We start from the raw sequence: 24,912 nt of genomic DNA, 5'->3' as shown, positions 1-24,912 counted from the left end.
AACACCGCACCAGTGAAATCCCAAATCTTCTAGAGAAGCTGCTGCCCACACCAAGAGGGGAATCCAGCGGCAAGGCCTTTCGGCAAAACAGGCGTCGCGCTTCAGCACCCACGAGTTGGAGATTTGCATACGCACCCGGAAAACATGCTTGCGCCTCATCTTCACCGGTCTCTCTTCCCTTTTTGGTTTTTTTTTTTACCTAAACCCTGGGAAAAAAGGTGCGCACCGACCCTCCTCAGCGCCACGTCAGCTCAATTGACATGAGTTTTGGTTCGAATCACAATTGAAGCACTTTATTTATGAGGTGGTTTTTCCTGATTAACAAGGCAAGCGATACGTTGAGCCTCGGCACAACAGGTAAACAGCTCAAAAAATGTTAACAAATATCCCAAAAATCTCTAAACCCACCCCCTCACCTCCCCCCAAAAGTGACCCTCTCAAACCATTTAACCCTTCCGCCACAGCGCTGTGTCCACCTCAGGCAGCGCACCCCGCTTTTGGGAAGTGGAGGTACCCATTTTTGGATACCTTTTTCCCCCCCCGAGTCTCGTGTTTTCACCCTGTGCTTGGTTTTGCCAGATTTTTACTGTTTTTTCTCCCGTTTTTTAAGCCCCGGCAAGGTAAGCAGGCGGCCCGGGGAGGGGAGCCACTAGCAGCTGCGCTCACAGACCCAGGCCTCGGCGTTGGAACAGGTAGCGTCGTTCCAGTGGCCGCTGGAATAGATGGTGGCACAGTCCTCGCCCTGGTGGCCCACGTTGTTGGGTTCCCCGCTGTTCCAGAACCTGCGGGGAGCAGGGGGGCACACTGGTTTGGGTGGAAAGCTCTCTGTTTGGGAACTTGTTGGGTTTTGGGGGCGGGGGGGGGCGTTAAGTAGGGGGGAGTCAGGTGGAGAGCACACCAGCCCCACAACATCTTTCGAGGAGGGCAACAGGCCCCCAGAAAAACCACCTCCCCCCGTTTAACATAGCAATGCAATTTCAATGATTTTCCCGTTTTCATCCCATTTAATGTAGGAAAACGGCTTCACTTTGATCGTGGTGTTTTTCCCAAAATCCCAAGAATGAGGAGATCTGTTCAAAATAACCCCTTTGACTCGGTGCAGGGTCTCGGTCCATTCCCGAGGAGGGGGAACCAAGCAGGTGCTGCGGCTCCTTGCGCGTTCAGCCCAAAACCAAAGTGAATTTCGGGGGGGGAAGCCAAAATCTTGCCTGCAGCAGGGTGGCTCCTCTTACCTTTCCCCCACCTGGCATTTTCAGGTACTGCGGCAGCATGAAACATTTCCGCACTTTTCAAGTACTAAACCAGAGTGCGGTGCCTTTTTTTGAGTAAAAAAGGGGCCGAGGGAGAACAAAGTTGATTTGGGGGGGCAATTTACCCTCCGATGAGGCTAAAAACGTACGAGAGAGAGAGGATGCGGCCGTCCACCCACTGCCAGTTGCCTTCTGTGTGCATGTCGGTCAGGCCCAGCCAAAACACCCGAGTGTCCATGATGTGATTTGCCAGAAATTTCTGCAAACGGGGAGGGGAGGAAAATGAAGCGTCATAAGCGGAAGCGGAAGGCGACGGCAAAGGGATTCAGTGGCACCGAGGCCAATGCCGGGAGTCAGTGACATCAGGGAGCCCGTCCCTTGCAGGGAACAACCGTAATGTGCCACAAGTGTGACGAAAAATGCAACGTTTCCCACTGCAAATGGAAAAAAGTGCTGAAATTTCTAATACCTGGAGAAAGAAGATTTTTTTCAGACCCAATGTGCTTTTTAAAAGCCAGGTTGGTGAAAGGACCGCTCTGAATGGGAGGCAGAGATCGTCTAAATTGGGGTAGAAATGCTAATTTGTGCAGGGTTTGGGTTATATTTCTGTAATTCAGTCTATAACTTCTGTCATTTCTAAATAATTTCTGTAATTTCTAAATAAATTCTGTAATTTCTATATGATTGCAAGAAGGGATCACCATGGAGCCATGGCGTATCCACCCCAAACTCAGGTGAGCACCTCTCGTACCCCGGGAGGCCTCTGGAGTCACACAAGAACCTAGCAGGGCAGCCACTTCCCCCTGGCTTTTCCCAAAAAATCCTTAAATCACCCCAGCCATTTTGGGGACAGATTCATGCAATTTGGCCAAATCACTTCAGAACCAAGTGGGAACCTTGAACGGTTGCATTTTCCCCCCTCCGCAGGCAGTCTTGAGTCACCTGTGCTTAACCTCCAGCTTTCTGTTTGGGGAACTGGAGTCTAATATTCTTCTAAACTCATGAAATCTGGGGATTTTTTTCACTTTTTACAGGATTTCTCAGCTTACATTTTCCTGCTCGGTGTTGACGATGGCCAGATGGCTATCGAAGTTGGTGCAGAAGTCTTTAGCGGCCAGCCAAGGTTTGGTGGTGGAGGAGAAGAAATAGCAGGTTTTGGCAAACTGCTGCCAGCCGGCGGGACACCTCGTGCAGATAATTTCTGAGGGAAAACGGGGTGAAAAAAAGAAAAAGGAGAATGCGTCGGCAAGCGCAGGGGGACGCCCACGGGCTCAGCCCGAGTGCTGCCCCTCACCTGAGAGGTTGCGTGTCTCCTCCAGCGCCGCGTCAAGGAGCGCCGATGCGCGGCTCTGCTCCTGCTTCACCTCTGCCAGCTGCCGCAGCACTGGCTCCAGACCGTCCCTTTCCTCTGCCAGGGAGAGAATAAAAGGTAAGTTAGCTGCCGCAAAGATCTAAAAAAAACCCATTTTTGTCTCCTTTCCCCTTTTCCTTTCCATCCTAACTTACACTGTGGCTTTAGCTGTGTGTTTTTCTGGTGCGAGTTACTGTTCTCTAAAATTCAGGCAGTAAAACCTCAAAGCCCTTTCGTTAAATGAGCTTTTTATTATCAACAGGCTGAGAAAGGCTTTTTTTCCTTTAATGTACACTTAATGTTATCTCAAACTCATTAAGATTGGCTTCGTGAACTCCTGGTGCACATTTTCGGAATCTTTGGAGCATCTACCCAATACCGTGTGTTTTGGGAATCGAGGAGAAGGACTGAATTTAACAGTTTTCCATCAAAATCAGGCTCTCACCCAGGACACGGAGGCGATCCGACAGCTCCTTCCCGCACTCCTCTTCGCACTGCGTCATCTTCCACCGCACGTTCTCCACTTCTTGCGACACTGGAAGGAGGAAAAACTCTGCTTTTGACCCCGTCTCGCCACTGCCTGCAGCCAGTATTCGGGATTCTGCTCAAATTTCCCCAAAACCACCTTTTCCTTGGCGTACCATTCAGAAGTTGGCTGTGAATCGCCTTGAGCTCACCAGAGAGCTGTTTATCTAAGAGGAAAATAAGAGGAGAAAGCTCAAAACAAGCCCTGACCATCTTTGTCCTGATGGAAGGCAGCTTCGGTTCATTTTTTTTGCCAGGAAAAGCACCCTGGGAAGCGCCGGGGGGAAAATCCGTACAGGTATCAAGGATGCAGCGGGTGCTAGGGAGCCATTGTGGGGCGTAATGTCATACCGAGGGCGCGCTGGACCTCCGAGAGGTTGTGCCATGCCGTCATGTGGCTGTTCTCACTCCGTATCCGGGCTTGTTCCAACACCTCCCACACCGTGGATACTGGAGAGGAGAAGAGGAGAGCACTTGCCTTCACTCCGGATCCAGCCCTGGAGAGTTCACAGGCTGCAAAAGAGCCTTCAATCCTAACTTGGAGGCACGTTTTGCTCCATCTGCTGGTGTTTTCCCCCAGATTGTGCCCGCCCCATGCTTGCCGATCGGAGCAAGGGGTGCACGGCGGACTCACCTCTCTGGAGGTTCACAATGGTGAGAGCCATGAAGAGCACGAAGGTGAGGGCCAGAAGCACGTACAGCAGCACAACAGCTCTCTCGGGAGACAAGGCTAGGATGGACAGCATTGCCGGGGGTGAAATGGGGTGAGGCAGCCCCAAATAACTTGCTCCCCAACGGGTATTTTCTTAAAGAAGAGCACAAAGAGGAGAGATCCCCCCAAAACAACCTCTTGAGTGGCTCTACCCACTGTTCTCCATGCTCAAAACTCTTTTTCCTAGATTGTGACCTGACGGAGGAACCAGGTGTCGAAATTTGGCTATAACTTCAGAAAAAGGCTGGTTTGAAGAGCTGAAACCCTCCAGTTTCATGTCTCTGGATCCCCAAAGCCACTCCCTTGCCCCAATACCTCCTTTAGGTTTCCTCTGCTCTTCCTTCTCCAACTCCGTCCCCTCAGCAAAATCCCATTTCTCGTAGCTGCCGACGGCATCTTCGCCTTGTGACATCTCTGATCCTTTTTCTTTTGATATCGCCCCAATTTATGTGGAGGGGAACACACGTCATCTCATCCTGGGGGGAAGGAAATGCTTGTGTTTCATAATTCTGATTCCTAGAAGAAAAAAATCTGCGCACTCAGGAGCTTTGGAGCGGCCAATACGCTTGGGCAGCCCCTTGCCACGTGTTGCAGCCCGTTTCCCTGTTGATTTTCAGAAGAATTCATTAAAAACCACACCCTGCTCTTCTCAAACGAGGCCGGCACCTGCCTGAGGAGGCAGTTTTTGGAGGCTTCATGCCTAAACGGTGACCGGTGTTCTCAAAGGTGAGCACCTAAATTTCACTTTTTTTCTTTGGTTTGGTGGGAATTCTTTAGCATTTTGTTCAGCTTTTTTGTGACTACTTGTGTTTTTAATGCAAGAAACTTAGCGTTGTGAAAATCCTCATTTTTTTGAGTACCGTTTCCTTCATTCCTTCTCCAGAAGGTTCTTTTCATTGCCTGAATGCCCTCAGGGCTTCGAGCTAGGCGTCCGCTGGGCTGGCTACCACAGTAAACGAAAGTTAGAACTTATGAATAACTTCACCATTGACTGATTTCAGCTGAGTTTCACAGAGGCACCCTGGGAAAAGCAAACACAGCCAAAAGTTGAACGTCCCTCACTCTGGTTCCCCTGCTCTTGGGGCAAGCAGCTTCCTCCTTTTGTCCAATTTCCCTTTTTTTGATCCCGAATTTAGGGGAAGTTGAGGCCAAACTTCTCCCTGGGGTGGCCGCTCATGCCCTTGGGCCTCCGGCACTTTCCAAGAGGCAATGGAGTTGGGTTTGGGTTGCAACGCTGTGAATTTGGCCCACACGCTCTCACGGTGGTTCCCCTCTCTGCTGACAGCATGCAGTTTGTCCTGGTGCTTTTTAAGCTGAAAGAATTGAAAACTGAGATAAAAGTCAAGAGAGGACCAAAACCACCAGCTCCCACCCCTCAACCTCCCACATCCTTATCTCTTTAACCTTTTTTAGGGTTTTTTATCTTTTTTAAATACTGAAGCTGGAGTGGTTGAAAATCCCTTTAAGCTCCTAAAAAAAACACTTCTCAGCACTGTTAAAAATATCCCCAATGGCACCTCAGCACCCCCAGGCCCTGGGGACGCCCCCAGTGTCCCACACCCCCCTCCCTGGGCTCTTTAAGTGTCCCCATATCCCTGTCCCTGGGGATACCCCGTGCACCAGCACTCCTGTCCTTAGGGACATCCCCAATGCCCCCCAAACCCCTATCCCTGGGGAACTGGGGACTCTAGTATCCCTGGGGACCCCTAGTGCCCCAAGCCCTGAATCCCTGAGAAACGTGGGACCCCTGTTACCCCCATTTCTGGGGAGCTGGGCTCCCTATTCTCCCCATCCCTGGAGATCCCAGGAGCTCCCAGCGTCCCCATCCCTGGACCTCTGTGGGACGGGGGATGCTGGTCACCCTGACACCGTTGTCTCCGGGGAACTGGGGACCCCCATGGTCCTCATACCCAGGTCCCTGTGGGAATGAGGGACCCCCCCCATCACCCCCATCTTTGGGTAACCAGGGTTGCCTGGCACCCTTGTCCCTGGGGAACTGGGGACCCCCCATCCCGGGTCCCCCTACCCAGGCACCCTCCCTGAGGTAACCGAGGGTGACTCCACTCTGCACCCCTTACCACAGAGCTGCGATCAGCTACTCGACGCCCCGTAGGTGGAGGCGTCTGCCTATCATCCCCGTTAGCCAATAAGAGCCGCAACTCTCGCCAGGAAGGCGGGTTCAGCCACCTGTGCTGGAGGGGTGAATGCCGCTTAGTCTCCGCGCCCCCATAGGCTGCCTCACCTTCTCCTGCGCCCGCGATTGGTAGATTTCCCTGACAATCAAATCCTCCCACTTCAGCTAACAGGCGGGGCTTGTTGTCCTCTTCTGTCAGCCAGGTGCCACTCCAAGCGAGATGTGGCAGCCGATTGGCCGCTCTACCTATCTATCATCACCACCTGCGCCTGCCATTCGCCTCTCAGCAAGGCGGTGCCCACCCCCCCTCGGGGGGGAAGCATCTCCTTGAATCTCATTGGAAGGGCATCTTGCCCATCAACCACCGGCGATCCAGCCCATTGGTTCACCGCACAGCAGGCGCGGTTTGTAGCCGGGTCCCCCGCGGCGGCTCATTCCCGGGCGGACCTCGGCGATTGGCGGTGGCGCCGCGGGGAGGCGGGCGAAGGCGCGGAGGCGGCGCGATGATTGGCTGAGGGGCGGGGCCCCCTGTCAGTCAGTGTCAGTCAGGGCGGCGGCGGCGGCGGCGGCGGCGGCGGGTCCCCCCCCCGTCCATGGCAGCGGCGGGGCCCGCGGCGGCCGCGGCTCCCGCTCGGCTCCAAGCGGCGGTGGCGGCGGGGGGACGCCGCGGGCCCCCCCCTCGGAGGCAGCCGGCGGTCGCCATGGCAGCGCTTCGCAGGTAGGAGGGGCCGGGAGGAGCGGCCCGCCCCCTTCGGGGGGGGGGGGCTCCCTCCCTCAGGAATGGGGGGGTGACCCCCCCCCCGGGGGGGGGCTATGGGGGGTGATCGGGGGTAATCACCCCCTAAAGGTTAGGGGGGGAATTGGGGGTAACCCCCCCCCCCCCGGGGTGAGGGGGTATTTGGGGGTGACCCCCCCCCGGGGGGGGGTATTGGGGGTAAAGCCCCCCTCTAGGCTATGAGGAGGGGGTGTCTATGGGGGTAATGCTGGGGGGGGGGGGAATTTGGGGTAAATATTCCCCCCCTCCAGTCTATGGAGGGGGGACTAGTTGGGGTTGCCACCGTACCTCCCATGCTTTTGGGGGTACCCCCTCCATGGGGGGGGCATTGGGATAGTCTTCCCCCTGGCTATGGGGGTAGCTGGGGGTAACCCCCCCCCCCCCCAGGACTATAGGGTAACTAGGGGATTCTCCCCCCCAGGCTAAGGGGGTAAATGGGATTCCTCCCCACTTTTGGGGGGTAATTGGGGGTTTACCCCCCCCAGAGGAAACCACGGGGGTGCCCCCCACCATGCCACAGCATGGAGAATTCAGGGCTATATTGCAGGGGGGGCATTGGGGTACCCCACCACGCCATGGGGAGGCATTAGGGGTGCCCCCCCCCATAGAGGAGGACATTGGAGGGGGTCCCCCTATTCACCTCCTTTATTGGGGCCCCCCACCATCGCAGCCTGCCGACGGCTGCGCTCCTGTGTGCAAAGAGGGTGTTGTCCCTTGCTTCTTTTTCTCGTAAAATAATGAGGTTTTGGTTAAAAAAAAAGGAGAGGGGGAGTCTGCAGCAGGCAGCTGAGCTCCCCCCTATCACAGCCGCGGTCCCTAAATGTCATTTATTGGGGAGGAGGGAGGCTTTTATCACCCCCCACACCTAGTCAATGCACAACCACCCTCTCCACCAGCATCCCTGTGCCCCCCATTCTTGGGGAGGAGGCTTGGGGGGGTCCCTGGATGCCCCCCAAAACACACACACACACACACCCCCCCGCAGCTGCCTAGAAGATGGAGCAACCACGGCCGCAGCCCCTGGAGCCACGGCTTTGTGCCGTCCCCGGCGCGCCTCTCCTTTTGGGTTCAAACCTAGAGATTTTAGCTACCCTGGGACGACTCAGGTTTCCTATCAAATTACAGGTTTTTCCCCCAGATTCATCCTCCCTTTTTGATTTTTCCCCTTTTTCTGCTGGTTTTCCATCAATAGGGGCTTTGCCAGCAGCATTGCCGGCAGTGTTTAATACCTGCTGCCACCAGCAGCCTGGATGGGGGGAAAAAAACCCACCCTATTTCGGTGAAAAATCCCAAAAGACCCCAAACCCTCCCAGTTTGGGGCGCATTTCAACCAATTTAGGACTGCGCAAAACATAAAAATCACCACCCGAGTGGCATTTTGGGTAGTTTTTCCCCAAAATGCCACCTTTGGAAATGCATTTTGGTGGCCAGCGTCGGGGGGGGGGGGGCAGTTTCCTCGCTCTGTTTTGGTGCTGAATTCAATTTTCACCTGTTTTTGTGTGGGTTTTGGTCAGTTTTAAACCTGGCATTTTGGTGGGATTTTAGCTTAAAATTTGCACCTGCTTCATCCCCGCTGGTGGCAAAACCCGCAATGTTTAAAACCCGTTTTTATCCATTTTCCTCCTCTTTCTGCAAACTGCAGATGTTGGTGAAGCTTGAGAAGGTCCCGCTGAAATATTTGTGGTTTAATATTTTTTTTTTTCCTTATCCGGTTCCTTTTGCATGTTAATAATTGGGGTTTCTGGCAAATTGGTGGATTTTTGATGGTTTGTGTTCGATGTGAAGTCAGCGTCGCTAGCCGGTGCCTCCAAAAATTGCTGCTGAAACTGGGGGTGAATTCCTGCTTTGATGAACTTTTAAGAGGCGGCGAAAGCAACACAGAAAAATCGCAGAAAGAGTTTGGAGACACGGCAAAAATGGTGCAAAAAAGACGCAAAACGGCACTGAGAGACGCTGAGAAAACAGTGTAGAAAATACTGTGAAAACGGGGTGGGAAAGGTGCAAAACAGCACTGAGAGACGCTGCAAAAATGGGTGGAAAAGGCATAAAATGACACAGAAAAGGCATAAAAAGGGGCAAAAAAGGCACAAAACACCACAGAAACGGTATGAAGCTCCACTGAAAAGCTGTGAAAATGGGTTGAAAAAGCTACGAATTGGCAGATTTTAAGCGCAAAGGGGAAATTTTAATGTTTTCCTCCCAAAACACTCTGGCTCAAGGTCGGCATCTTGACATCCTGCTGAAATTGGGCTTTTTTTACAGCATTTTGATTGAGCAATGGTATTTTGGGGGAAAATGAGCGGATGTGACAGCGAGATGTGGGGACTTTGGGGACACGTGGGGACCTTGAGGACTCTGCAGTGCCCCGTCGCACCTGGAAAGTTATTTTTTATTAACCCACCATCACAAATGGGCTGAAATCGGGATTGTGTGAGCCACTTTTAGGGCCAGTTTCCTAAAAACAGAGTCTAGGCACCATGGTGGCATTTCCAGGACCATTTCCACTACTTTTTTCCCCAAATTTTCTCGGCACCTTTGACAACCCCTTAGACTTTTTTTTTCCTCCAAATTCAAGCATTTTCAGCAAATTTTGATACCCATCGCCCTGGAAAAAGCTCTTGGCATGACAGGAACCCCTGAAGGACGGCAACCACCAGCTCCTTCCCTCCACGTTGGAAAACCAACAGGATTTCACCCCAAAAAACCCACTGAAAAATTTCAGCTTGCCTTTTCTCCTCTTTTCCCATTTCCACCTGGTTTTTATGGGTCTAATAAACAATATTGCCATCTGCCTACCTCATTTTTGGGTTGAAATCGTGCATTTTGGCCATCCCATGCTCATCCACATGTGGTTGTTGCTTTCATTCCCCCCGCACACATCGACATGGAAATGAGCATTTTCCTAAAAAGCCATTTCAGGACGTTCTCGCAGCCCATTGAACCCTGACAGGTTGTGCTGCGGCCACTGTTTGACTGGTAACTTATCATTTTGCAGCGAAGCCGCTGATGGTGCTCACTATTTTTTTTCATTAAAACAGTATTTTGGGTGATATCAGCCAGCAAGGTCTTGCAGGGAAATATTAATTATAGAAAATAAATTAACAGCTCTCCTGGAGACGAAGGCACTGCTGGACAAGCCCTGTCCCATGACGAGCAGCATGGGCCTGAATCAAATATAATCGAGGCTTTTTTTTCCCCTCCTTTATAAAATTTCCTGCTTAATAAGCAAATCTGCCTGATCCCGTTAACGATTGACCTGATTCTCCCTGCTTGCCCCGAAGCCACTCTGTTAAATTTTGCTGGTTTTGGAAAACTGTTAACCAAACAGTGAGGGATTTTTGTTTTGCTCCACTGGCCAGTTTTTCCTCCCAAAAAAGGGGTTGGAAATGTGGCTTTTTGGCTAAAACCTCCCCAATTTACAGCTTAATCTGCACAGAGAGTAAACTAAGCCCAAATCAGGTAAATCACACAGTCACAGCGCATCCTTCAGGCTCTGCTGCTTTTTATTTCTTTCCTCCACTTTCTTCATCCCCTTTGGCCACAGCAGCGACTGAGGGTTCATTTTGCCAATCTTCAGCAGCATTTTTTTACCAAAAGGAAAGTTTTTCAGCCCAAAACAGGCCAGAACTGCCTTGAGGGATCCCAGTCCCTGTTCATCCTCCAGCAAATCCCCACCGGAGGCACCACTTGAACTTCTCTTTTTGCAGCACTCCTCAACCCATCATTTTCTACCCCATTTCTGCTGGTCCCTGCAGTCCCAAACTGGGACTCATTCTTCCCCAGGGAGGCATTTTTCCATAAAACACCACCAAAGTGGGCAAACTGGGCGACATCAACCCCTAAAGCACAGTGAGGACAGCTTTCTGTAAATCCTCTCTTCCCATATTGGCCTGTTCCTTCCCAAAATGAGGGTACATTGGACTTAATTCCAGTTTTTAGGCTAATTTAATTCAACTAATTTAGGGCAAACACAGGACGATGCGCTTAGAACTAGCTTGACATGAAAACTGGGCTTAAATGGGATCCTTTTAGGGAATTAAGTGAATATCTTGGTAGGCTGCAAACCGAGCGATGCTCACATCCTGTTTTCTATCAGATTAGCTAAAACAGGGGGTTTTAAGAGATTCGAAGCAATGTGGTGAGGAGGAAAAGATGGGGGGGTCACATCCCGCTCATGCTGGTGCTCGGCTTTCCAGGTGAGACCCCGAAATCCCCGTGGGCTCGGCACGCTGCCGGCCCCTGCCGCCATGGCGTCGCCGGCCGTCAGCCCCGACTCGTCCTCCCACGAAGCCCTCTCCTCCGTCAACTCAGCACCGGCATGTTCTCCCACCTCCGACTCGGAAAACCTCAGCCCCGACGAACTGGAGCTGCTGGCGAAGCTGGAGGAGCAAAATCGGTGAGTGCCAGCAGATATCTGCCCCATTTGGCCTTTTTATCGTCCTTTTTTTTCAAGTATGTCCCTTAAAATCAAAGGCACTGGACAACAACGAGCCATTTCCCCCAAGCATTGCTCCAGCCGGGATAAAAACACTCCAGTTTCTTATTTTCAAGGTTATATTTTTCTCTTTGAAAGCACCAGGGTTTGCTCGTTCAGGCAGGCGAAGGGGATTTCTGGAAGGAGGCAGCTGTTTGGAAATAATAAACCCACCCACTTCGGTGGTGGGTTTTAAACCTGCTCTTGATAGGAAACGAGCCCTGAGGCTCACTTTGCCGAAATACCGGGCAAAAAGCTCCATCCCTGGCATTAAACTGGTGTTAAAATCAAGCCCCGAAATGCAAATTTCCTTGCAAAGCCATTTTTAAGCAACCTTACTTTTGGAAAAAAAACATTGGAAATCTGTTTTTTAAGCAAATTCATTAAAGAAACCATCCCCGGGCAACTGTCAGCATCTGGCCGGGGCAAATAGCCCATCCAGGTGCTGTTCTGGGGTGGTTTGGGTGAATATCTCCTTCTTCGGGGTGGTTTTGGGGGAATATCTGCTTATTTGGGGTGCTCTGGGGGGAATCTCTCTTCTTTTGGCATGGTTTTGGGGGAATCTCTCCCCCTTTGGGTTTTTTGGGGGGAATATCTTCTTTTTTGGGACTGTTTTGGGGGACTCTCTTCTCCTTTGTGGCTGTTTGGGGGAATAACTCCTCCTCTGGCACAGTTTTCAGGGAATATCTCCTTCTTTGGGGCATTTTGGGGGAATATCTGCTGTTTGAGGGGAATCTCTCGTCTTTTAGCACAATTTTGGGGGAATCTCTTCTCCTTGGGGGCTGTTTTGGAGGAATATCTCCTCGTTTGGGGCTGTTTTGGGGGAGCATCTCCTTTTTTGGGACCGTTTTGGGGGAATCTCTTCTCCTTGGGTCCTGTTTTGGAGGAATATCTCCTCGTTTGGGGCAGTTTTGGGGGCTGTCTCCTCCTTTGGGGCTTTTTTGGGGCTATCTCGGTCTCTCGCAGGCTACTGGAGGCCGACTCCAAGTCGATGCGCTCCATGAACGGCTCACGAAGGAACAGCGGCTCCTCCTTGGTCTCCAGCTCCTCGGCCTCCTCCAACCTCAGCCACCTCGAGGAGGACACCTGGATCCTCTGGGGCCGCATCGTCAACGAGTGGGACGAGTGGCGGAAGAAGAAAGAGAAGCTGCTGAAGGTGAGGAAACTGCTTTATTTTTAACTCTATTTTAACCCCACTGCAAAAATCTGCAGCATGACCTTCCCCGTGCCAGGACAGGACGATGTCTCCCCATCCACGAGGAGCTTCCGCATCTTCTTGAAACCCATTTTCTCAGGCTTTTGCCCCATTTTTGCACAGGAGCTCATCCGCAAAGGGATCCCCCACCACTTCCGTGCCATCGTCTGGCAGCTGCTCTGCAGTGCCACCGACATGCCCGTCAAAAACCAATACTCGGAGCTGCTCAAGATGTCCTCTCCCTGTGAGAAGCTCATCCGACGGGATATCGCCCGTACCTACCCGGAGCACGAGTTCTTCAAGGGACAGGACAGTCTGGGCCAGGAGGTGCTCTTCAATGTCATGAAGGTAATGTCTTTCCTCGAACGTCAATGGATCTTGGCCATAGCCCAGACACTGCTTTGGGTTTTGAAGCTGTTTTAAGTGGATATTAATTTTTGATGGGTTTGGTTTCCACCACAAACTCCTGGAACCATCACTTCTTGCAGCGTGACAGGTCTTTCCTTGCAAAGCGACCTCATTCCCCAGACCTCATTTTTCCTGTTGAGTTTTACTCTGAATTAAGAAACAAATAGTTGAGTATTTGGGGGTCTAAATTCAAGTTTGCAGCAACATCGTGCTCACAGGAGGTGTTGTCAACCAAAAAAAAGCTGGTTTTGATGTCATGGTCAAGGCTTCCCTCCACTGTTGGCCTCCCACAGCAAGCAGGGATGGTGGCCCCGCGAATCCCCCTGCTCACACGTATATTTATTTTGAATTTTTTTCCTCCTTCCAGGCCTATTCACTGGTGGATCGGGAGGTCGGATACTGCCAGGGTAGCGCCTTCATCGTGGGACTGCTGCTAATGCAGGTTTGTGACGACTCCGGGGCGAGGAGGAGCTGCCGATGGGTTTTCAACACCCTCCAGAGACATGGTAGAATGGGGTTGGGAAATGGGAGCCTTTTTCTTGATCCTCAGGAGCAAAATGGGCTCATTTCCACCATCCCACTTACTCCTGATGGGTTTAAAATCCCCCATTCGCATTTCCCTTCACCCAGGGACGGGTTCTGGCACATCCCATTCCATCACCTAATGGGAAGAGGCTCCGCATCTGGAGCTGCCAGCAGAGGTTCAAGGGGGAATTAATGTCCCTTTGGGTCTCCAGATGCCCGAGGAGGAGGCCTTCTGCGTGTTCGTGAGGCTGATGCAGGAATACCGCTTACGGGAGCTCTTCAAACCCAGTATGGCCGAGCTGGGGCTCTGCATCTACCAGTTTGAGTACATGTTGCAGGTAGGCACCACCCCACACCCCCCAAAATGCTCAGGGTGGTGGGAACTGGTGGGTGGATCTGGGAGACAAGGACAGGGAGAGGTAGGAGTGAGGTGGCAGCTCTTGGGAGAAATGGGTTCTTCCAATGGAGCTCGTGTCCAGCGACACAGATCCTGGGGATGTCTATGAGATGCTCTGAGGACCATCCATGATTTTTCAAGGGGGACATCAGTGAGTCCACAAAAATGTCCACAACATATGCTGGGAGCATCCATGAGACCCCAGGACAACTCCATGAGGTGCCCCAGGCACCATCTGTGAGACCCTGGGGCCCACCGGTGAGACACCCAAAGGAACTGGCCATGAGACACCCCAGGGACCATCCACAAGATGCCCTGAGGGACATCCATGAGCCCCTGGCGACCATCCACGAGCCCCCCCCACCAGGAGACCTTCCATGGGACCCCCCACAAGACCTCGTGGACCTGTTCAAACCTCAACAGCCATGAATGACGCCTAAAAACATTCACCATCCCGTTTCTCTTCATTTCCCCCATTTCTCACGTCCAGGAGCAGCTGCCGGAGCTGAACATCCACTTCCGCTCACAGAGCTTCCTCACCTCCATGTACGCCTCGTCCTGGTTCCTCACCCTCTTCCTCACCACCTTCCCTCTTCCCGTGGCCACACGTGTCTTCGACATCTTCATGTACGAGGTAACGGGGCCGCGGCCAACACCATAAATCACAAAGGGACCACAACCACATTTTCCACTTGGATATGGAAATGTTCTCCCCATGCCAGCTGGTCTGGTTTTGGGGAGTAAAACCCCAAACCCCGGGTGGGAAAGGTGATGGCGTGGGGTCAAGCGTGGACCCTTCCCGCAGGGGCTGGAGATCGTCTTCCGCGTGGGGATGGCGCTGCTGCAGTTCAACCAGGCCGAGCTCATCCAGCTCGACATGGAGGGCATGTCCCAGGTACGTGCCCATGGACATGGGACATGTTTTGGGGTGGATTTGTCCAACAGGATGTATTTGGGGACAGATTTATCCAATGGGACATGTTTTGGGGTGGATTTAGGCAACAGAACATATTTTGGGGTGGATTTGTACAACAGGGCATCCAAGGGGATGTATTTTTGGGCAGATTTGTCCAAGGGGACGTAGTTTGGGGCAGATTTAGCCCCACTTTTAGTATTTTTGGGCAGGTTTCTCCCAACTGGATGTGTTTGTGGACCAGTTTATGGAACAGGCCATATTTTGTGGTGGATTTGTGCAATGGGTTGTATTTTAGGTTTACGTGATGGGCCATATTTTGGGGGTGGTTTATGCAATAAGTTGCATTTTGGGGTGAATTTACGCAACAAGAGTGTGTTTTGAGGCAGATTTATCCAACAGGCCCTATTTTGGGGCTGGTTTTACCCAACGGACCCTACTTTGGGGCTGGTTTATGCGATGGCCTGTATTTTGGGGCCATGTTTCATGGCTGGTTTCCGCACCCGCAGTACTTCCAGAAGGTGATCCCACACCAGTTCGACAGTTGCCCCGACAAGCTCATCCTCAGGGCCTTCCAGGTCAAGTACAACCCCAAGAAGATGAAGAGGTGAGAGGAGGAGATGGGTTCCTACGCTTGGATGGGGTCCTCCCAGCAGCCATGGGGCGCAGGGCCAGGGGGTCTGGTCCCCGTCCTCGTGTCCCAGCCTGTCCCCATGTCCCAAGCAGGCTGGAGAAGGAGTACGCTGCCATCAAGAACAAAGAGATGGAGGAGCAGATCGAGATCAAGGTGAGACAGGTCAAGTGTTGGGATCCTGGGGCTGCTTGAGCCATCCTCATGGCCACTTGGCCCATCCCTGGGGCCAGTCGAGCCCTCCTGACATGGTGTAGCCCATCCCTGGGGCCATCTAAGCCATCCCGGGGCCACTGTGGCTCATCCCAGGGTCACTTGACCCATTCCCAGAGCTGTTTGAGCCATCCTGGGATGGCTTAGCCCATCCCCAGGGCCATTTAAGCCATCCCAGGGCCACTTTGGCTCATCCCTGGGGTCACTTTGAGCCATCCTGGGACCATGTAGCCCATTCCTGGGGCCACTTGAGCCATCTCAGGGTGGCTTAGCCTCTCCCTGGAACCGCTTGACTTGTCCCTAGGGCCACTTGAGCCCTCCTGGGGCAGCTTAGCCCATCCCCAGGGCCATTTAAGCCATCCTGGTGCCACTTTGACCTATCCCAGGGGCCATTTAAAGTGTCCTCAGGGCCACTTGACCTGTCACAGAGCAGTTTGAGCCATCCCAGTGCCACTTTCACCCATCCTTGGGGACATTTTGCCCATCCCTGGGACCATCTAAGCCATCTTGGGGCCACCATGACCCATCCCACAGCCATTTAAGCTGTCCCCAGGGCTATGTAAGCCATCCCAGGGCCACTTTGTCCCATCTTCAGGGTTGTTCGAGCCATCCCAGGGCCACTTGACCCATACCCGAGGCCACTGGAGCCATCTGGGGACAGCTTAGCCTATGCCTGGGGCTACTTTACCTTGAGCCCCCCTGCCCCCAAGCTGTCCCCAGGCTCAGTGACCCCCCTGGGGACATCAAACCCACCCCAGGGCTGATTCCTCCCCATTTTTGCCCCCCAGCGCCTCCGCACCGAGAACCGCCTGCTGAAACAGCGCATTGAAACCCTGGAGAAGGTGAGCCCCACGGCCGGCACCCCAAACCCCCCCCAGGAGCACCCCAAAACCCCGCTGGGGGCATCCAAACCCCCTGAGGGCACCCAACCCCCCCCGGAGCACCCAAAATGTCCCCCAGAGCACCCCAAACTCCCCTGAGGCACCTATACCACCACTGCCCAGAGATCATGGCACCCATGGGTGCAACCCTGTAACCTCCAGCACCCCTTTTATGGGCCACACCCCCAAAATCTCCCCTCCCCGCACCATTTTGGTGCAGAAATAGGACATTTAAGTCCAGCGAGTGCCTGCTTCATCATTTTTCCACACAAAGTCTCCCTCCAGGAGGTGGGAAATGCTCCATTTTAGTGCAAAACACCACCATCGCTGTGTTTGCCCCCCGGCATGGAGGGAAAAGAGCTAAAACCCTTGGAAAACACTCCAAAACGGGAACCGATGATGCGCGGGAAGGTTGCCGGGTGCCTCCGCTTCGTGGCTTCTCTCGCTGCCTCCATCTCCTTCGTTTATCTTGTTACGTCTCTCCTCTCTTTCTCTCTCTTCTCCGCCGGCGGCCGCAGGAGAGCGCGGCTCTCGCCGACAGGCTCATCCAGGTAGCGTCAAAAATAGCTATTTTTCTCTTTTCTGCTGCGTTTTAACCCTTTTCTTCCCCCTTTTGCTTCCCAGCCCGCCTGCGTCTGGCTCATTTGGGAAAGATTTGCCCTTTTTCCTGCTTTTCCGGAGGCTCCCGCGCACCTTCCCCGCTTTGGGGGGTGGGGGGGGAAGGAGGATATGGGGGCGGTTGGTGAAAATGGGGGGGTTTGGCCCATTTTGGGGCTCGGTGGAAAGTGGGGGGTGGCGCGGTGGCATATGGGGGTGGGGTTTGGCCAAGATGGGGTAAAAGCCGCCATTTTGATGAGTTTGACCAGAATAGGTGGATTTTGAGCGGAAGGTCACGGGTCGTGGGGTGAAAGCGGCTCAGAGGGGACAAAATGTCCCTGGAGGTCCCCACAGGGCTGCTGTCGCCTCCTTGTCCTTGATGTCACCTGCTGTGGAGCTGGTGTCACCCCCCAGGGCTGGTGTCACCCCCCTCATCCCCGACGTCACCCCCTTTGTCCCCAGTGTCACCCACTACAAGGCTGGTGTCACCCACCACAGGGCCAGCATCACTCTGGTGTCACCCCCTCGTCCCTGCTGTCACCCTCCGCGGAGGGGGCTGGCGTCACCCCCTCATTGCTCTCGTCACCTTGCCGTGGGGCTGGCGTCACCTTCCATTGCTGGCATCACCCCCTTGTCCCCAGCGTCATTCCCTTGTCCCCAGCCTCACCCACTGTGGGACTGGCGTCACTCCTCATCCCTGGCGTCACCCCCTCATCCCCAGCGTCGCCCCGTGTCCCCAGCGTCACCTCGTGTCCCCAGCATCACCCCCTTGTCCCCACCACCCCTCCACTGCCACCCACACCCCTCCCAGTGGCACGCTGCGGGGGGGGGGGAGAACCGGTCACGCCACGCCATGGTGGTGACACGTCCCCGCTGTCCCCAGGGCCAGGTGACACGGGCACAGGAGGCAGAGGAGAACTACATCATCAAGCGGGAACTGGCGGTGGTGAAGCAACGCTGCACCTCGGCCACCGAGAACCTGCAGCGTGCCCAGACCACCATCCGGCAGCTGCAGGACCAGCAGGTCGGTGTCCCCAGATGTCCCCAGATGTCCCCAGGCGTTGCCCGTCGCCCCCACACATCCCCCTTTCAATTCGCGCCCTGCTGCAGCCCGGATTTGGGTGCGGGTGGTGGGTGCCACCGCCGTGGGCAAGGCGGGGACAGGCGTTGTGCCCCATGGGTGACACGTTGGGGACGGTGGCAGGGGAACCCACGCTTCAGCGAGGAGTTTGTCACCCACCTGGAGACGGAGCTGGAGCAGTCGCGGCTGCGGGAGAGCGAGACCCTCAGCGCCCTCAAGGAGATGCAGGATAAAGTCCTCGACATGGAGAAGGTGATGGGGACAGCTCACGGGTGTCACGCTGGTGGCCCTAGGGACAGGGATGGTCCCACGAGTGGCCCTGGGGAGTGTCACACAAGTGGTCTTGGGGACAGGGACTGTCACACAAGGGGCCTTGGGGGGTCCTGGACCTGGTGTCCCCTGTCCCTGGGGATCCCCGGTGCCACACAGGTGTCCCCAGGGTTCCCCCTGTGCCCAGGGATCCCCAGTGCCACATGTCCCTGGGGGATCCTTTGTCCCCAGTGTCATCCATCGTCTCCCCCAGCGCCCTATGAGTGTCCCCAATTCCACCTGGCAGAGGGGGACAAGCCCCCAGTGCCACCACCCTGGGATGTCCCTACCGATGACCAGTGCCACCGCCCCAAGGTGTCCCCGATGACATCCAGTGACACTGCCTCGGGATGTCCCTGCCCTGGGTTGTCCCTGCCCTGGGCTGTCCCTGCCCTAGGCTGTCCCCACTGATAATCTGATGCCCCCGCCCTGGGTTGCCCCCACCCCGGGGTGTCCCCACTGATGTCCCCCGTGTCCCCGCAGAGGAACAGCCTGCTGCCGGACGAGGACAACGTGGTGCGGCTGCAGGAGGAGCTGCAGGCGCTGGCGCTGCGCGAGGCCGAGGCCGTCAAGTCGCTGACGGAGCTGCAGCAGCAGGTGAAGGACCTCAGTGACAGCTGGCAGGTAAGGATCCGGACGCCTGGGTCCCCTCCTGGATCCCTGGGTGTCCCCCCCAGACACCTGGGTGCCCCCCTGGATGCCTGGGTCCCTTCTCGATGCCTGGATCCCTCCCAGACGCTTGGGTCACCCCCCAGATGCCTGGGTCCCCTCCCAGCCACCTGGGTCCCTTCCCAGTCACCTGAGTCCCTTGTCCTGACACTGGGTCCCCTCCTGGCCACCAGGTTCCCTCACCTTGACACCCGGGTCCCTCCTGGGTCCCCTCCTGGCCACCTGGGTCCCTTGTCCTGACACCAGGTCCCCTCCCAGACATGTGGGTCCCCTCCTGGCCACCTAGGTCCCTTGTTCCAACGTCTGGGTCCCCTCCTGTCCACCTGGGTCCTTTGTCTTGACACCTGTGTCCCCTCCTGGCCACCTAGGTTCCTTGTCCCCACATATGGGTCCCCTCCCGGCCACCTGGATCCCTTGTCCTGATGCCTGGGTCCCCTCCTGGCCATCTGGGTCCCTCATCCCAATGCCTCCGTCCCCTCCCATCCACCTAGGTCCCTCACCCTGCCACCCAGGTCCCTTGTTCCGACATCTAGGTCCCTTCCTGGCCACCTGGGTCCCTTGTCCTGACACCCCTCCCAGACACGTGGGTCCCCTCCTGGCCACCTAGGTCCCTTGTTCCAACGTCTGGGTTCCCCCCTGTCCACCTGGGTCCCCTCCTGTCCACCTGGGTCCCTCGTCCCAACGCCTGTGTCCCCTCCCTGCCACCTGTATCCCTCGTCCCAACGCCTCTGTCCCTTCCTATCCACCTGTGTCCCTCACCCTGCCACCCCGGGGTCCCCACGGGGGCCACCCGGGTCCCCCCATCCACCTGGCGGGTGCCTGATGGGTGCTGGGCGCAGGCGGGCCGGGCGGGCGGGCGCTGGAAGGAGTCCCCGCGGCGGAGCAACGCCAACGCGCTGCAAGAGGCCGTGGTGGCGGCGCGGCTGCGGGAGGCCCAGGCCCAGGCTGAGCTGCGGGCGCTGCGCCAACGGGTGCTGCAGCTCGAGACGCAGGTCAGAGCCTGGGCCGCATCCTGACGGGGGGCTAGGGAGGGCTGAACTGGGGGGTACGGGGGCTAGGGGTGCTGAACTGGGGGGTGCTGGCGTTGTGGGTGCTGGACTGGGCGCTGCTGGGTCCATGGGTGCTGGGTGCCTGCACACCCAGGGCCAGATCCAGGCAGAGCAGACCTGCGCGGAGCTGCGGGAGCTGGGGGGGGGGGGGGGGCAGGAGGGGTGACAGGGACCGGGGAGAGGGTGGTGACAGTCCTGTCCCCTCCCTGCAGGGCCAGATCCAGCGCACGGTGCTGGGCCGGGCGGAGCAGACCTGCGCGGGGCTGCGGGAGCAGCTGCGGCTGGCGGCGGCGCAGAGCAAGGGGCTGCAGGCGCAGCTCAGCGAGAGCCACCGCAAACACGCCGAGGCCCAGTGCAAGGTGGGACGCTTGGGGACACCTCGGGGACAACCCCAAACCCTCCTCTGTCACCTCCCTGGGGGCACCCGTGGGTGCTCACCGTCCCCTCCCCAGGGGTATCCCTGTCCCCTCCCTTGGGGCACCCACAGACCCTCCCTTGTCCCCTCCTGTGGGGACACCGCTGTCCCCTCCCCAGGGACACCAACAGCCTTTCCCCTGGGGTCACCGTGTCCACTTCTGGAGGGCCACCGTGTCCCCTCCAACAGGGTCAGTGTGTCCCCTCTGAGAGGGTCCCAATGTCACCTCCCACAGGGTCCCCATGTCCCCTCCAGCAGCGTCCTATCACCCCCCCCAATGGTGTCCCCTTGTCCCCTCCACCAGGGTCCCCACGTCCCCTCAAAAGGGGTCAATGTGTCACCTCTGAGAGGGTCTCAGTGTCCCCTCCCATGGTGTCCCCATATCCCCTCCAATGGGGTGCCAATGTCCCCTCCCTTGGGGTCCCCGTGTCCCCTCCAACAGGAACCCCATGTCCCCTCCCATGGGGTCCCAGTGTCCCCTCCTATAGTGTCCCCACGGTGCTCCCATCACCCCCAACGTCCCCTCCACCAGCCTTCCCTTGTCCCTGGGGGCTGGGGGGGGGTGGGTGACACAGGGGTGGCACTGGTGTGGCACCGGCTGACACGGATGTCCCCAGAGCAAGGAGGAGGTGATGGCAGTGCGGCTGCGTGAGGCCGACAGCATGGCAGCCCTGGCCGAGATGCGACAGCGCGTCGCCGAGCTGGAGATCCAGGTGAGCGGGGACGAGGGGACGGGGTGGGGGGGACAAGGCGGGGGGGGGAAACGGGGTGACAGGGTGACAGGAGGGGGACGGGCACCCGCTGACCCGCGCGCACCCGCAGAGGGAGGAGGGCATGATCCAGGGGCAGCTCAACCACTCGGACGCCGCCCAGTACATCCGCCAGCTCAAGGACCACATCGACGAGCTCAAGGCCGAGGTAAGGCACCCACGGGTGCTGCGGCACCCACGTCCTGCGCCCACGGGTGCTGCAGGACCCCGTATCCTGCACCCATGGGTGCTGCAGGACCCCGTACCTTGCACCCACGGGTGCTGCAGGACCCCGTATACTGCACCCACGGGTTCTTGGGGACCCACGTCCTGCACCCACGGGTACTGGGAGACCTGTACCCTGCACCCATGGGTGCTGTGGGACCCACGTCCTGCACCCACAAGTGCTGGGGGATCCGTACCCTGCACCCACGGGTGCTGGGGGATCTGTACCCTGTACCCACGGGTGCTGGGGGACCCGTATCCTGCACCCACAGATGCTGTGGGATCTGTACCCTGCACCCGTGGGTTCTGGAGCGACCCACATCCTGCACCCACGGGTGCTGCGGCACCCACGTCCTGCGCCCACGGGTGCTGCAGGACCCTGTACCCTGCACCCATGGGTGCTGCAGGACCCCATATGCTGCACCCACAGGTTCTGGGGGACCCACGTCCTGCACCCACGGGTGCTGTGGGACCCACGTCCTGCACCCACAAGTGCTGGGGGATCCGTGCCCTGCACCCACGGGTGCTGGGGGACCTGTACCCTGCACCCACGGGTGCTGTGGGACCCCCATACAGGGTCCAGCACCCACGCAATGCCTCGGGGACCCTTCCCTGGGGCGGGGAGTGACCCTGCCTACTGGGGACAGAGGACATCACCCCCTGTCCCTCGCATGGTGGGGTCACCCCCCCCACACCCCCCCCGGGGAAGGGTCCCCGATGTCCCCAAGGCCAGGACACATCGGGGACAGTCCCCGAGCAGGGCTGTGCTGGGCGCTGGTGCCGTCGGTGACGTCCCCTGGGTGCCATCGGCGATGTCCCCGCAGAGCCACGTGGCACCGGGACAGCTGGTGACAATGTCTCTCCCCATCTCTCCTCCCTCCTCCCCTTCTCTGCTGTCCCTTGTCCCCCCCCCGTCCCCTCTCCTGTCCCTTTGTCCCCTCCTCTCCCCCACCCCTCTGCCTGTCTTGTCCTCCACCCGTCACCTGGTCCTCCCCTGTCCCTTTGTCCCTTGTCCCTGTACCCTTGTCTTCATCACTGTCCCCATCCCCTCTCCGTGTCCCCTCATCCCCCATCCATGTCCCCTTGTCCCTGTTCCTTGTCCCCCATCCCCTTCTTCCCTCTCCCATTCCCCCCATGCCCTCGTCCCTTGTCCCCTTGTCCCTGTCCCCCATCTCCTTGTCCCCTGTCCCATCCCCTGTCCCTTATCCCCATCTCTCTGTCCCCACGTCGCCTTGTCCCCGTCCCCTTGACCCCATCCCTATCCCTTTGTCCCCTGTCCCCTTATCCCACGTCCCCTTGTCACTCATCCCCTCGTCTCATCACCCATCACGGTCCCATGTCCCTTGTCCCTCTCCCCTTGTCCCCATCCCCTTGTCCCCTGTCCCCTCGGCCCCATCCCTATTCCCTTGTTCCCTGTCCCCCATCCCCTTGTCCCATCACCTATCGTGTTCCCATGTCCCCTGTCCCTCTCTCTCCTTGTCCCCATCCTTTTGTCCCATCACCCGTCGTGTTCCCATGTCCCTTGTCCCCTGTCCCCTTGTCCCCTGTCCCCGCAGATCCGGCTGCTGCGGGGGCCGCTGGCCTTCGGGGCGGTGGGGCTGGGGACACGCCTGGGGGACGAGGACTCGCTGGGTTCCTCCGACGAGGAGCTGCCACCCTTCGCCCTGACCCACGGGGACATCGGGGACCTCGGGGACCTCGGGGACATGGGGGACAGCAGCGACAGCGAGACCGAGGGGGCACCTACGGCACCGTGACCCACGGGGACATCGGGGACGTGGGGGACAGCAGCGACCAGCGAGATCGAGGGGGGGCACCCATAGCACCCTGATCCACGGGGACGTTGGGGGAACGTGGGGAACACGGGGAACAGCAGTGACGGTGAGCCCACGGGGCCACCCCGGGGACCCTGACCCGTGGGGACATCGGGGACCCGCCAGCCCCGTGGCACCCTGGGGGCACCCTGGGGACGTTGAGGGTCCCCCGGGGGACGCTGAGGACACCCACGGCACCCAGCAGAGACTGAGGGACACCCAGAGGACACTAAGGGACACCCGTGGGTCCCAGAGCACCCGGGGGACACTTGGGGACAGCCAGAGGACGCTAAGGGACACCCACAACACCCAGGGGACACCCGTGGGCCCCACAGCACCCCAGGGCAGGATCTGGCCGGGGGGGGGGGGGGGGGAAGGTCGAGGTCTTGGGCCTGGGGGTGCCGCGAGCTCCCAGCAGGACCCCAAGCACGGCCGGATCCTGCACACAGAGGGATCCTGGGACGCCGCTGGATCCCTGAACGGCTGGGTCCTGGGATGCCGCTGGATCCCTGAATGGCCAGATCCTGCACACGGAGGGATCCTGGGGCACCGCTGGATCCTGGGGCAGCACTGGATCCCTGAGTGGCCGGATCCTGCACACGGAAGGATCCCAGGACACCACTGGATTCCTGAATGGACGGATCCTGCACACACAGGGATCCCAGGACACCGCTGGATTCCTGAACAGCCAGATCCTGTGCAGAGATGGATCCCAAGACACTGCTGGATCCCTGAACGGCCAGATCCTGCGCACAGAGGGATCCCAGGACACCGCTGGATCCCTGAAAGGCCGGATCCTGCGCACAGAGGGATCCCAGGACACCGCTGGATCCCTGACCGGCCGGATCCTGCGCACAGAGGGATCGCAGGACGCCGCTGGATTCCTGAACGGCCAGATCCTGCGCCACTGCTGGATCCCGGGGCACCGCTGGATCCCTGAATGGCCGGATCCTGCGCACAGCCAGACCCTGGGACATGATGGGACCCCCAGGACACAGCCCAAGGCCAGATCCTGGATACAGCCGGATCCTGGGACATGGCCGGATCCCGGATGCAGTGGGATGCAGTGGGACACCCCCTCCAACCCTGACACCCCCCAAGGACACGGCCAGATCCTGCACACCCCCAGCCCGCCCCCCCCAAATCCCCGGGACACGGCCGGATCCTGCGCACGGAGGGATCCTGGATACGGTGCGATCCCAGACAGTGGCCGGATCCTGGATCCAGCCAACACACACATCCCACCCCCCCCACCCCCCCCCCCAAAAAAACCCTGAGCCCCCGGCCGGATCCTGGACATGGGGGGGACGACGACACCCCCGGTACGGCCAGCGGCAGGGCCGGATCCTGGACATTTTTTGGGGGGGGGGATGACCCTGACGTGGCCTGGCCCAGGAGAGGGCCGGATCCTGCACCCCCCCGCAATCCCCCCATCGCTGTTTATATCCTGTACAGAGAAATACAGACGCTGTGGAACAACGGGACCCCAAAAAGCCTCAAATTTACCCCCCCAAAATCTGCTGGGACCCCAAAATCCCTGAGACTGGTCCCAAACTGGGGCCCCAAAAAGCCTCAAATTCACCCCCCAAAAATCAGCTGAGACTCCCAAAATTCCTGAGA

The 24,912-nt window shown here is 57.3% G+C and overlaps 2 protein-coding genes across 8 annotated transcripts; one reads left to right on the top strand and one right to left on the bottom strand.

Moving 5' to 3' along the window:
• Nucleotides 1-277: 277 nt before the first annotated feature.
• Nucleotides 278-4,371, bottom strand: LOC128147388 (low affinity immunoglobulin epsilon Fc receptor-like). 3 transcript variants are annotated; one of them, XM_052799921.1, is made up of 9 exons: nucleotides 4,154-4,371; nucleotides 3,761-3,931; nucleotides 3,478-3,639; nucleotides 3,243-3,293; nucleotides 3,047-3,136; nucleotides 2,545-2,658; nucleotides 2,300-2,451; nucleotides 1,400-1,509; nucleotides 278-782 (listed from the first exon to the last, which is right to left on the bottom strand). In XM_052799921.1, the coding sequence occupies exons 1-9, from the start codon at nucleotides 4,248-4,250 to the stop codon at nucleotides 650-652; spliced, it is 1,080 nt and encodes a 359-aa protein (XP_052655881.1). In that variant the 5' UTR covers nucleotides 4,251-4,371; the 3' UTR covers nucleotides 278-649. The 3 variants fall into 3 exon arrangements, with proteins under 3 accessions (XP_052655881.1, XP_052655882.1, XP_052655883.1); XM_052799922.1 differs by having other exon boundaries at nucleotides 3,761-3,856; nucleotides 4,154-4,362; XM_052799923.1 differs by having other exon boundaries at nucleotides 3,478-3,576; nucleotides 3,761-3,856; nucleotides 4,154-4,316.
• Nucleotides 4,372-6,522: 2,151 nt separating this feature from the next.
• Nucleotides 6,523-24,539, top strand: EVI5L (ecotropic viral integration site 5 like). 5 transcript variants are annotated; one of them, XR_008236993.1, is made up of 21 exons: nucleotides 6,523-6,690; nucleotides 10,944-11,143; nucleotides 12,188-12,377; nucleotides 12,540-12,764; nucleotides 13,192-13,266; nucleotides 13,562-13,687; nucleotides 14,237-14,380; nucleotides 14,552-14,641; nucleotides 15,169-15,266; nucleotides 15,386-15,446; nucleotides 16,292-16,345; nucleotides 16,903-16,935; nucleotides 17,865-18,005; nucleotides 18,186-18,314; nucleotides 18,855-18,995; nucleotides 19,880-20,032; nucleotides 20,302-20,448; nucleotides 21,122-21,217; nucleotides 21,327-21,422; nucleotides 23,035-23,779; nucleotides 23,814-24,539. XR_008236993.1 is itself a non-coding variant. In XM_052799758.1 (20 exons), exons 2-20 carry the CDS (start codon nucleotides 10,995-10,997, stop codon nucleotides 23,233-23,235), a joined length of 2,349 nt encoding a protein of 782 aa, XP_052655718.1. In that variant the 5' UTR covers nucleotides 6,523-6,690; nucleotides 10,944-10,994; the 3' UTR covers nucleotides 23,236-24,539. The 5 variants fall into 5 exon arrangements, 4 of the variants coding, with proteins under 4 accessions (XP_052655718.1, XP_052655719.1, XP_052655721.1 ...); XM_052799758.1 differs by having other exon boundaries at nucleotides 23,035-24,539; XM_052799759.1 differs by lacking the exon at nucleotides 16,903-16,935 and having other exon boundaries at nucleotides 23,035-24,539.
• Nucleotides 24,540-24,912: the final 373 nt, after the last annotated feature.

This window comes from Harpia harpyja, chromosome 10, assembly GCF_026419915.1.
Source record: "Harpia harpyja isolate bHarHar1 chromosome 10, bHarHar1 primary haplotype, whole genome shotgun sequence".
NCBI lineage: Eukaryota > Metazoa > Chordata > Aves > Accipitriformes > Accipitridae > Harpia > Harpia harpyja.
Note: the sequence above shows the minus strand (reverse complement) of the source record. Positions and strands in the feature narration are given on the sequence as shown.